General features: G+C 35.3%; 1 protein-coding gene across 1 annotated transcript in view; it reads right to left on the bottom strand.

The window, feature by feature from the left end:
* LOC124375220 (multidrug resistance-associated protein 1-like) overlaps positions 1 to 12,741 on the bottom strand; it is a 160,864-nt gene that overhangs the window by 87,677 nt on the left and 60,446 nt on the right. Inside the window, exon 8 of the mRNA XM_046833347.1 lies at positions 5,059 to 5,233. Within this exon, the coding sequence (XP_046689303.1) occupies positions 5,059 to 5,233 (175 nt within the window). The remainder of the gene's footprint in view (positions 1 to 5,058; positions 5,234 to 12,741) is intronic.

The raw sequence follows: 12,741 nt of genomic DNA, 5'->3' as shown, positions 1-12,741 counted from the left end.
ATAACGCTGGAAAGGTTAAACTACCCTTAAAAGCAACCAGCAACATAGACTACATGTAAAACGTAGCTTTGTCAATTTTCCGTTTGATAATTCATTGACTAAACATGTCCTTATAAAATCATTACTCACGTCTATCTGTTTCCAATTCATAACTTTAAAAGTGTAAGTCCAATCAAACAAGCTGAAACTGGGTAGTGTAAGATTTGTTCCAAGCCAAATTGTAGACATTTTCACAAGTACAAGTATCTATGATCAACACTTTGTTCAACATGGAGTAAGAGACATCAAACAAAGGTAGAAAGAATGGTAGTAGTATTGCTATAATGCATCATAGTTTGCAACCACAAAAATTAACGTAGCAACTTACAACTCCTCAAAAATGACAATTTTACCCCAATTTCCAGTTTAACCAAGAGAACAGTCTTAAGGTGACCATACCTAAAACATGCAGAAAGGTTTAAAAATCAAGAAACATGGGACCGCTCGCCAACGTCAATCTAAACAACTGAGAAGCTGTATACCAACCTTCACAACAAAACGTTACAAACACAAAACACAAACAAAAACTAAAGATCTTTAGATTATTTTTTTTAATCGGTTTTACCGACCTTTTACCTACAAAAGCTTTCAATAAATCAATTTTTAAATGCCACTGTTACAAATAAATCCATTACAAATAAAAAAGAACAAATTTGTTTAGCTGAGCGTAAGCGAAGCCACTCTTTTAGTGTAGTCAAAAAACTGTCTTTTTCTACATATTTCAAAAATTGTTTAAAGCAGGACAGGTATAGGATATGTTATAATTCTTCACTATAGTAAAATAACCGTCAACTTCCAACATTCTTACAACACTAAAAGATAGTTTGTATGGAAGGACTTAATGAAAAAATGTAATAAAAAAAATTATCAATTTTTATATTAATATTAGCTCATAGGTTTTACTTATATAAAAACATTAATGTGAGAAAATAATACTAGAACTAACCAATGAAAAAGTAAAGGCCATTAAATTTTTGTTTATGTTTACTTAAATTTGACAGTCACGCTAATTAATCTACAATCTCAAACTCAAGTCCTTCAATCACCTGATAAGAATACCAACTGACGTGATTTATGTGGTTAAATTGTCACTATTATTAAAAGAAGCTATTGATTATTAAAATCTGTCCCTTGTAGCTAAGTGTAGAAAGTTCTCAGCTTATGCCTTTGAAATCACACCAGTGGCTGATTCCAATCTGGGTTTGGACACACCATTTTCACTTATTAATAAGTGATAATTCGAGCCAATCCTTAGATTCAGTATCTAAGGCATCAAGATGAAATGGGCTGTGAAGATAGTTATGTTAGTGAACAAGTCACAATTATCTCATATTGGATTATGGTGCATACAAGAACTGAGTAGGAAATAGGTTTGTTTAGTCCTTATAAATCGCCTGAAGAATGATTCACCCTTATTGTGGGTTGGATAAGTTTGCTTAAAGTGGGGAATTTGATCTCTTTCTTTACTTGTTCAAGGCTCAGTAGTTCTCAGGTACATTCCTCTATCCTTGAAGAATGGGAACTCTGGTCTGGAAAAGCCTAAATTGTCTATACCAGTATCTCAGTCCTCCTTTCTTAAAATATTTTGCTGGAATAGGTTCATATGCGAAGAGGATCTCTTGGTAGACATCGTACAACAATACTAGGATGTATACATCCCAGTGATACCTTGTTACTACTTGTTGCACTAATTTGTGAGCAATATAGTGAAAGCATATTTAGAAATAATTCTGGCTGTAGAATTGGATATTGAAGGAGCTTTTGATAACAATGGCGCATGCCAGTTCCAGTTATGGAACGCGGCATAGATAATTTAATCTGTGACTTGATTAATGTTTTGTTAAAACTAGGAGCCCCAGGGTAGTGTTCTATCCTCTCCCTTATGGAATCTGGTCGCTGATACCCTGTTAAGTTTACTTAACAATATTAGTGTTTTTGCACAAGGTTAAATAGATGATATAGTCTCTGTCAAGTGCAAAACGTGCTTCCTTGGAAGGATTGAAGTAAAAACTTTTCCACCAGTGGGGACAAAAAGTGACATGGGTGCTTTAATTCCAAATGTGAGACCATGTAGAGATCTAGTGTTTCTCATGGGCTTTTGCTCAACAATTTTCTAAGCAAAGACTACTGATTTTCTGATTCTGATGCTTGTGAGAATCTTTATCTACAATAAGATAACAAATATTTTCACCAATAAACAAACAGCTGTGCTGTGTGTGTGTGTGCGTGCGTGTGCGTGTGTGTGTGTGTGTGTGTGTGTGTGTGTGTGTGTGTGTGTGTGTGTGTGTGTGTGTGTGTGTGTGTTTTGGATATCTGTCATTAAGCCTGTCTGGTATTGTTATCAGGTTATTTTCTCTCTCAGTAGGATTAACAAAGTTATTGTCTGTTGACTTTACTCATATTAACTTGGTGATGTGTTTGACTCATAACTTACAGATGTAATGGTATTGATGTTTGGTGTGTTCAATTACGATTTTAATTGTTCACTTTAATTCCACAGCTGAGGGAGACAGCAGATTCCAGTTCTCAAAACTTAAATTTCAGTTTTTTGCAGTGCCACTTAATAATGGTAAGTGTCCATAAATCCTTTCTTTCAACTCAGTCACCATCATTGAAAAACTTCAAATACAGGACTGTTTCCAGAAATTTGTCAGTTTCTAACATTGTTGGCCATCTCTTACTGCCATAAATTAGTAAATTAAAGTATTTTTATTAATTTAGACCCAATTAAATCCATTTTTCTTCAGATTTTCAATATTGATTTTGAAAATATAAATTACTTGTTTATATACATATAGCTTAGGCTGTATATACATACAAATATTTAAAAAAAGTGTATTCTTTTAGAAATTTTGAACAGTTGTCTTCTTTTATTGTAACATTAAATAATGGAAAATGTTTGTAATATTGTTATCTTTCCTCATCATGTAATGACTTTTAAACAAAGAATAGTTCTATTTGCATATTAAACCAGATTTAAAGAAAGGATAGGAGACGGTTACCACACAACAATAACAAACGTTCAACAAAATTGGTAATGTTTGAGACATAATAATAAACAGCAAGTACATTCAAAACAATACATTAAATGTCATTTTGTACACAGTAGCACCTTGATTATCCAACCTCAGATTATTGAGTCTCCAGGTCATCTGACCATGTCTATTTGCGCTTCCAGCCAAGCAGTGTACCAGTGTTATCAGTTAGTACATATGCACTCTTTTTCTTTGTCTAGGTCATGTTCATATTATTTACTAGTTGACTGATAGATGGCTGCTGACCTGTTCAGTGTACAGTATTGTTTCATATAGTGTTATTGTTTAAAAAAAATTACAGTAGTGTAAGTGAATGTCATTTTGTAAGTGTAATAAGGTGTTGGTATAGGAACAATTAAATACTTGAAAAAACTTAAAAGTTCTCAATAACGGTGGAAAATAAATATGGTATAAAAACAAGAAAAGCATTAGAAAACCAAAACAAACTCTTAGATGATGATGTATGGGTTTGGTTTTTGCCAGGAAAGAGTATAGGGGCTACACTTTCAGAGCCCATTAAAAAAAAAAACCAATTCAGTTTGCAGCAAGTTTGAAGCTGAAGCAGATCAACTATATAATATTGAAGAGTCTGGTCTCAACTATAAAATGCAACCGAAAAAAACTCTCGTTTCATTGAATGACACCATCTTGGGAACAAAACTAACAAAAGGCAGACTGACCTTTGTTACATGTAACAATGCCAGTAGTGATATCAAAATGCTGTTGTTTGTCATCTGCAAAGCCTAGGGCTTTTGAAACATTAACACATCAGCTTTGTCAGTTTATTACCAAGCTCAAAAATTTGATTGGATGAATTTTAATTTATAAAAAAATTGATTTTTTGACAAATTTGTACCAACTGTGGAAAGTACTTGAAGTAAACAATCCTGCCAGTTCATGCTGTTGAACAATGCTCCATGTCACCCCTGTGACTCTGAACTTCAATGTGATGCTATGTTTTTGCCTCCCCAAGTAACTCCATTTATAAAACCAATGGACCAGGATGTTAATGAGTGTTTCAAAAGACTATACAGAAGGAAACATGTCAGGGTATTGTTAGAGAGAACAGAAGAGGTTTGTCTGTTTTTTTAAGCAATGAAAATTCAAAACATTAAGGATATAATTTATTAAGCAGCTCAAGTTTATGAAGAAGTTAAGACAATCACTCCACAAAGATTGTGGAAGAAGGTTTGTCCAAGCCTAATCCAGGCACCAGAAACTGCAGACACCCTTGAGTCAAGCACTGTGCTATTAGTCTGTGATCTGTAATCTATTCAAAGTAATATCCCGTCTTCTGATGTTGACGAATGGCTAGGTTATGCAGACGTAATCAGTGCTATAAATGAGATTTTGCAGATGATAAGATCATTGACATCGTTCAACAAGCTAGTGCTGAAGAACAGGAGTCAGATGAAGAAGATAAAGAGGAAGACAAAAAGATCACCAACTCTACAGCAAAGGATGCCTTTAAGATTGCCCTAAAGTACTTGGAAGAACAATCAACGGCAACAACCATAGACCATATCCATATCCTAGACCATATCTTGTATTATGTTTTCATTTTTTACTTATAACTTACACACATTTTTATTCATTATCTATTTGCCTGTAGTACAGTACACTGTACCGATATATTCTTAAGTTACAGTAAAATATTTTCCCCTAAAATACATTGTTTGTATACCTGTAAATGGCTTCATTCATTTTCTCCTGGTTATCTGACCTTTTTAGTGTTCTTAACATCCTCTGGTTCCATAGGTGATGGATAATTGAGGTGCTACTGTAAACAAACTTGACACATTCCATAGTTCTACATGGATTCAGTTTTATTTATAGAATATTAAGAATAAAGTTTATAATTAAGAAAAGTGTACCTATTAAAATGACAGACATATAAGATATTTGTGTATTTGTGTAATTTCAAATAAGTATATTTTTATCTTGTAGACCTTACAAAAGAACTTTTTATTACTTAAAAACAGACCTTATTGAAGATGGCTGATACGAGGGAAGTCCTCCAGTTCAGTCCAACAGTGTACATCAAGTGTAGGAATGAGTGCAAGCAAACCGATTGGAGTTGGGCTATTAGAAGCATGCCAATAGCGTACATGAAGCCTTTCCACATGTAGTCCTTGTTCTTCACAAAGTCTATCATTAAACTAAAAAAAACACACCTTTTTATAGATGACAGACATCAATGCTGTTTTCCAGTTCATAGCAGCGTTGTAGATGATGTAGACGAATGTGTGTAGGCATACAGTTTGTAGTTGAGCGACCAGAAGCATGCTGATTGCGTAGAGGATACCTTTCCACATATAGTCCTTGCTCTCCACAAATTTTATCATTAAACTAGGGGACAAAAAAACAAACCTTTTTGTAGATAGCTGACACCAGTGCTGTCCTCCAGTTCAAACCCAAAGTGTACATCACGTAAGAGAAAGTGTGCAAACAGATAGTCTGTAACTGAGCCACCAGAAGCATGCAGATTGCATACATAAATCCCTTCCACATGTAGTCCTTGCTTTCCACAAATAACATCAAGTAACTGCAAATACAATTTATATTGTTTTAGTATGTGATGAGTAAAACTTTATGAAAAATAAAAACGATGTAAACATAGTAAAACTTTTTTAGTTGTACCGTTAGTTAGTTCGATTTTATATAATGTAACATTTCACAACCTAGTCAGCCAGTATAATTTAATATTATTTTTTTTATCCAATGTTCCGGAACTAAATTATCGGCGGAGTAACTACCTAATTGGCACGCGTATGAATATTTTATTCTAACCCTTTGTAGCAGCCCAACTACGTGACCGATCTGACCTCGCACGCCTTGTCTGTAAGTAAAATTTATCTTTCCGTATTATTAAATTAGCCCTTTGATGCCAAACATATAAAAATGAATGTAACGTAAAGTAAAGTTGTAAATAGTAAAGTAACTTACCCTTGAAGATCTTTTATTTGCTTGATTGAAATAGATACAAGTTGTGGCCTGACGAGCACGTTGTTGTAATAAGTTTTGTCTCATTAAATGGCTAATACCGTCGCGAATTTGTTTTAGGCGAGCTCACGAATCTCACGTATTATTTAAGTAGATGGCTACCACTTTCATTACTTCTACTCCTCTTCTAGTAATTACCGACTAGAAATAACCCTTCTTAGACTACAGCTTCAATGTCTCGTGCCAAGACGCCGACGTCCGGGTTGTGAGTCTACATATTGCGAAGGGAAGTAAAATCTTAAAGTTTTATAAAGTAAAATATCGTAGGCATAATTCTATAGAACATTGGATATTTTAGGCCCACCTATCATACATTTTTAGTTCTTGTACTCTAATTGGCAGCAATGTGGTAACGCATACATTTAATTTACCAACTAAAAGTGGTGCTTGTAAGTTTCATTAATTAAGTTGAACTTATAAGTAAACTTTGCAATTCGAGTATTTATTACTACGAACTCAGAAGTCACCACCCCCATGTGTTATCGTCATTCAGTACATAGTAATACAAAATAAAGGGACATGAAGTATGCTACTTATGTTCTTGTTACTTTTAATCCCCAAAATTTTGTCAGTTGGCTGTCAATAATTGTATTTCATTTAATTTTATATCTTCTTTCACTGCAATTTATTTAGTTTCATTAACCTCTAATCGTATTAAACCTCGAAATCGTTCAACTGCATTTTAATGTTATTTTGTTATCCATGACAACCTACCTCATATTTTATGTTAATTTCAAGATCAAATAAAATTGCCACAGACATAATAGTTACCAACAGTCTGTTGTAACTTATGTAAAGAGTGTAAATTCGATCAGGACCAGGAAAACACTTTCAATCTGGAATAAAAGTTATACGGTATCTTTATCTCCATTCCACCACTGATCAAGCACTGTCAACTTAATATTTTATAAAATTAAATGTTAAAACATGTTTCAGCCTCTTTGACGAACCTCAACTGAAACATCAAAGAAGGTCTAAAAGTGCCAATAGCTGTTTAATGTCAGTTCAACTTGTATTATGAAACATAAATATTATCATGATTTTTCCAAATTTTACTGTTCCAGAAAAATGTTCTAATCTTTCTCTTCCTATACACCTTTCTTAGATTTCAACGAATATTAAACAAAAACAATTAGTAAAGTGGTCCACCTGCTTTTGAGATTAGCACATAACAACACATTTGGCAATTCCTTTTTCGTTACTAAAAGAATTAGCCGAATTGATCCAACCATTCTCAAGATTAGCGCTTTGCAACACACTTTGCAATTTTTATTTATAAGATATATAAAATATTGCATATAAATATATTAGTTTATCTAAATGTCATATCACCTAAATGAGTGTTTGATCCTTAATAAAATGCTGTTAAGTTAGAATTATTACAACAATTCGGTATAATTGCACATATGCACAGACATACAGTCGTTAATAACTTTTACGATCCCAAACTTTAAAAGTGACTCAGCAGATAGTGGTTTACATAAAATTGATGCGGTTATTGACTAAAAACTGTTGTCTGTTATTAGAATCTTATAGTGACCTAATTTTGGAGATTATTTTAGAAAATAAAACAAAAACTACTCAAAATCATTTTCTTGGAGATACTGAATGACTTATATAATAAACTATAACACCTAATTAATGCTTTTAAATTACATTCTATACTGTACATTTTTTAAAGACATGTTATCTTCAAAAACATATCAAACATGATAGCAATGGTATAAAAAAGGGAATATTAAAAAAATATAGAGAGAAATTTCCATATTAACAGTTAATTTCAAAACTTTAATCTATATACATTACTAGCAACACGTAAATTTAATATAAACACATCATTTACAATAAGTTAAATAAAAATTGAAATAATTATAACAATGTGGATAAATCAGCATTTGAATCATGGAAACTGTAATGAACGTAAATAATAATTAGTTGTATTACTCTAGTTATCTCAGCTGATGCTTTCATGTTAGAAGTGAAACACTATCACCCTCTTTATAAATGATTTAGTACATGAGCTAAAGATATCATAACACTAAAGAATTTTACAATTCACAGACGGAGAGTTAAAAATATTCATTAATTTACTTGTTTACAAAAACTTTTATAGTTTCAATTATTTTTCTTAGATAACATGCTTGACAAGAATGCTAAAACAAAAGGGAGAGATACGCAATTTTAAAATAATACCTGTAAAAATTGTTAATCTCCCTCTTTAAATAACAGATAATGTCATTGGAAATGAGCAGTGTCCTGAAAAAGTGCATCAGTTGTCTGATACTTGCCAGTAGTGAGACTAATCCTGGGTGGCCACAATATCAGTTAATGAAGTGCCTTCACTTGTTGAGCCTGTATTGTGATTATTTAATTATTTGTTTGCCATTTATAAATTTATTGTCAAACAACAAAAGACACATTTGTAATATTCTTGTTCACCACCTTAAAGTACAATTAAGAGAACAACTAGTGATGAAGAAAACTGTTTCAGAAGACTTGAAGAGCCACTTAGGAAGTAGACAATCTAAAAAGAACCTGAAAGTAAGGCTGTTACAAAAGAACTAACACACTATTGAGAAGCCTTCCATGGTACTAGACTATTTGCAATTATCTAATTAAGTTTTAACAATTATGTTTAAAAACAATGTAATTTCACAATTCCCTTCTTGTGTGAATAAGTATATCTGACAATTCAAATAACAAGTATATGAACTAAAGAATCACTACAAGGTAAACCCGAAAATTACATGATGAGCTGATTAGAGTAAGCAGAAATAATTATGGGCACTGACTTCATAGTGGATCCAAGTTGCGGTTAATGGTGCTCAGCTGATACACTAGATAACGAGACTGATAGTCTCTAGTTTAAGGTTCTATGGTTAGCTAACGCTGATTAAACATTTATTTATGTTTCTGACAGTTGGTTTTACATGTGAAGCGAAGAAAAATATTATCTGAGAAAAGATTAACATTTCATGTTTTTAACCCTTTTGATACTCTCCCATTTTAACCTCCACCAAAACTAGAGTGGCTGTCTATCAGTTTCTTTGTAAGGGTAAAATCAGATTGTATGCTTATACAATGTAAATTTGGCTTTTAGCTCCTGGACTGTTAAGGAATATGTCTATAGACAAGATCTCAGCTGTTGGGCGCCGTGCTATCGAGACTTGTGGCCACTCAAAACATATTTTCAAATTCCCGGATGAAAATTTCTGATTCTTTAGTCTATTTTCAAACCAAATAAACAACTGTAATCAGTGCCGCATTTCCCTATAGGCCCACTAGGCCCAGGCCTAGGGCGCAAAATTTTAGGGGGCGCATAAATTTTAAATTACACAAAAGAAAAAAGTTGCGGCGGCGGGTGGTGTTGGCGCTCGGCAGGGCGGGTGGCCAAGGTCAACTAGGTCCGGGGTGCGACGTTGACTCATTCATTGGTTCATTGCTTTTATTTATTCAAAACACTCCTATATATATATATATATATATATATATATACTATTGTAATTATCTTTCATCAAAATTATGTAATTAAGAAATTTACTGGATTTCTACGTCAGTGTAATCAGAGTCCTCTGGGGGGGGGGGGGGGCGCTCTTTGGTCTGTAGGCCTAGGGGCGCCGAATTTGTAAATGCGGCCCTGACTGTAATACTGTATTTAACCCTTACGCAGAGTTCAACTTTTACAGTTTATTACCATCAGCTCTATTTGCAAGAAATGCCACAAAGCTGTGGTGCTCTAGCATTTTGTCGCTAACAAATTTCGGTGATGATTTATTGCTATCACTTATTTCAAGCTCCTTAGTTTTTATCTCTGTGTCTTACGATGTATCGATGAATCATCGTGTATACCTAATAACTCTCCTTTCTGTGATGTTTGGAAAATACATATATCTAATACGGAATAAACAAAGATAACAAATAAATACCAACACAACGATACCATGGGGTAGACTGCAGTCCAGCATTGTGGGTCAGAGATCTGCGGTGGATGAACTTCGAAGCAATAGGTAATTTGTGTACTGCCGATCAGTAGTCATCCGGGAATAGAATTTTTTTGGATTCGAGATTCAGCTTCTCCATATGAATAGTATATTATGAAATGATTTTTCAAGCGTATTTAAGCACTTCTATTGGTATCGAGTAGAAAGAACCCCGGTATCGAGTATTGGAAGCGATCCATTCCTACTAAAAATTCCAGGGACACTATAAAATTCACGCATGTTTCTCGGAGTCCAAAATTCATGCTTAATGCACGCTTTTCCAGATTCTCATCATTGGCGGTAGCTCTGGTTAGAGTCCCACAAAAGTATCATGGCTCTCAATGTATATATTTCACTGAAGAATGTATTCGCCAGTACATGAAGAATGCATCAGAAAGTGATCTGCTACGGAAGTTACCGAAGTGCGGTTAGTTTGTGATTTGTAGAATAAGTACATAGACACCAGTACAGAACAGTACCTTCTACAGTTGCACCCAGAATACAAGCACAATTGATGTTATCAATTACTGGCTTCTAAATATTTTGTGTCAGCCTTTATTGTAATGCAAGAATAGAATCACGACAAAGCACAACTACAAAGTACATAAACGCACAAAAGGCCATGGTTCGTCACTTGTTCGTTCAATTACAGTCATGGGCTACGAAACAAAATGACATAAGGCTCATTATACATGTTGGACTATTTGGTTTTAACAGTTTGAATCGTCCGACCGATCGTCACGTGTGCGAGGTAGTCGTTCAGGTAAATAGTTACTCGAAGAACTTACAGGATTTCCAGTCGTCTTGCAACCAATCCTGCTCTAACAACAAAACTGACATGTGTGTTTGATTCGGTCGGCTGGCCGTCTGCCTACAAACGACGAGAACATAAGCTGCGTTTACACAGGCAAGTAAAGTTGTAAGAGAATTTGCACAACTATTGTCGCATAATGTGAACAAGATAAACAATTTTACTCACGAGTACTGTCGCAAATACTTCTACAGGGTGGAGCGCGGTAATTTGCTTTTTTGCACTGCAGGCTGTAGCGGCACTGTTGGTCGAAGAGAGGGGAGAGTGGGCGTGGCTTATAGTGGCTGACGGGAGATTGTATTCCTCCGCGTTCCAGTTGCCATCATGCGGTGGACACGAGAGGAGAGGTCGTTTTGTTTGAAGCGTATTTTTAAAATGCCCACTCGATCATTGCAGTGCAGCGTGCTTTTCGTTTACGATTCGCTGTTCCCCCACGCGGACGTGTTCCTGGCCGGCAATCAATCGTAAATTGGGTAACTGCATTCAGAACAGCAGGGAATGTGTCATGTGTACGAAGGGGACCTCATAGAAGAATTACAACACCGGAAAACATCGATAGAGTTAGAGCAGCAGTACTGCAATCTCCAAAACGCTCTGCTCGGAAGCAATCACTTGCTCTTGGCATTTCAAGACGTTCTCTCTCCACCGGATTCTTCATGATAAAATGAGATTTCACCCGTATAAAATGTGTGTGGTCCATCAATTGTCAGCACGGGACTATTTGACACGGCGTACTTCTTGTGAAGACATGCTTGCAACTATACCGCGTGACGCAATTGTGTTCTTTTCTGATGAGGCACATTTTCACCTCAGTGGGTGTGTCAACAAGCAAAACATGCGTTACTGGAGTGAAAAAAACCCCAGAGAAGTCCACCAGAGACCTGTGCATTCGGACCGCGTTACTGTGTGGTGCGCCATATCACGAGTAGGCATCATTGGCCCTTAATTTTTTCAGGATAACCGTCGTGCCATAACTGTGAACTCCGAACGGTACTTGACTATGATACAGGATTTTTTCAGCCGGCTCTTGAGGCAATGCAACTAGAGGATACATTGTTCCAACAGGATGGTGCCACTGCACACACAGCGAGGGTTACCATGAATTGTTTGAGGCAAATGTTTCCTGGACGGCTTATCTCTTTGAGGGGTGATGTGAAGTGTCCGGCACGCTCACAAGACTTAGCCCCATGTGATTTTTTCCTTTGGGGTTACCTGAAGTCGAAGGTGTATATCAACCTTCCCAACACCTTGGAAGACCTAAGGAACAATATTGAGGCTGAAATTGGCAGAATACCAGTCGACATGCTTTTTAGAGTTAATGAAAACTTCAGAAAACGTATGCAGCAGTGTGTGGATGCCGAAGGTCGACATTTGGCAGATACATTATTTAAAACCATGTAATTTAAAAATTCCCTTACTGTTCAATATAATTAAAATAAAAAATAATTTTTTCTGAGGTTCATAATTTTTTTATTTCGTTTACAAATCAGCAAATTACCGCGCTCCACCCTGTACAACTTAATACAGTAATTCCGGAAGTCAATACGAAGTCTGTTCACACATGGCTGTGGTGTCTCGGCAATGTTTATAATTGAAATTTTAATAGTCGAGTTCTTACAAACAACGGTTCGACACTGGTTGCGGCAGCGCTCGCGAGAGCTCTTGCACCCGTTGAGACACAATTTTTAGTCGGACACAATACTTGCAATTTTTGCCAGTGTAAACGCAGTACAGTCTAGGTTTGGATGTGACCGTGATATCAAAACATAACATCACTTTCTTTATTTTAACCTATGTAATCTGATGACCAATTGGCATGTGTGTGAGAAGCAATCATTCACAGACCAACCGAGGCCTCAGCTGCGATACGAGT

This window comes from Homalodisca vitripennis, chromosome 1, assembly GCF_021130785.1.
Source record: "Homalodisca vitripennis isolate AUS2020 chromosome 1, UT_GWSS_2.1, whole genome shotgun sequence".
In the NCBI taxonomy this organism is placed as follows: Eukaryota; Metazoa; Arthropoda; class Insecta; order Hemiptera; family Cicadellidae; genus Homalodisca; species Homalodisca vitripennis.
Note: the sequence above shows the minus strand (reverse complement) of the source record. Positions and strands in the feature narration are given on the sequence as shown.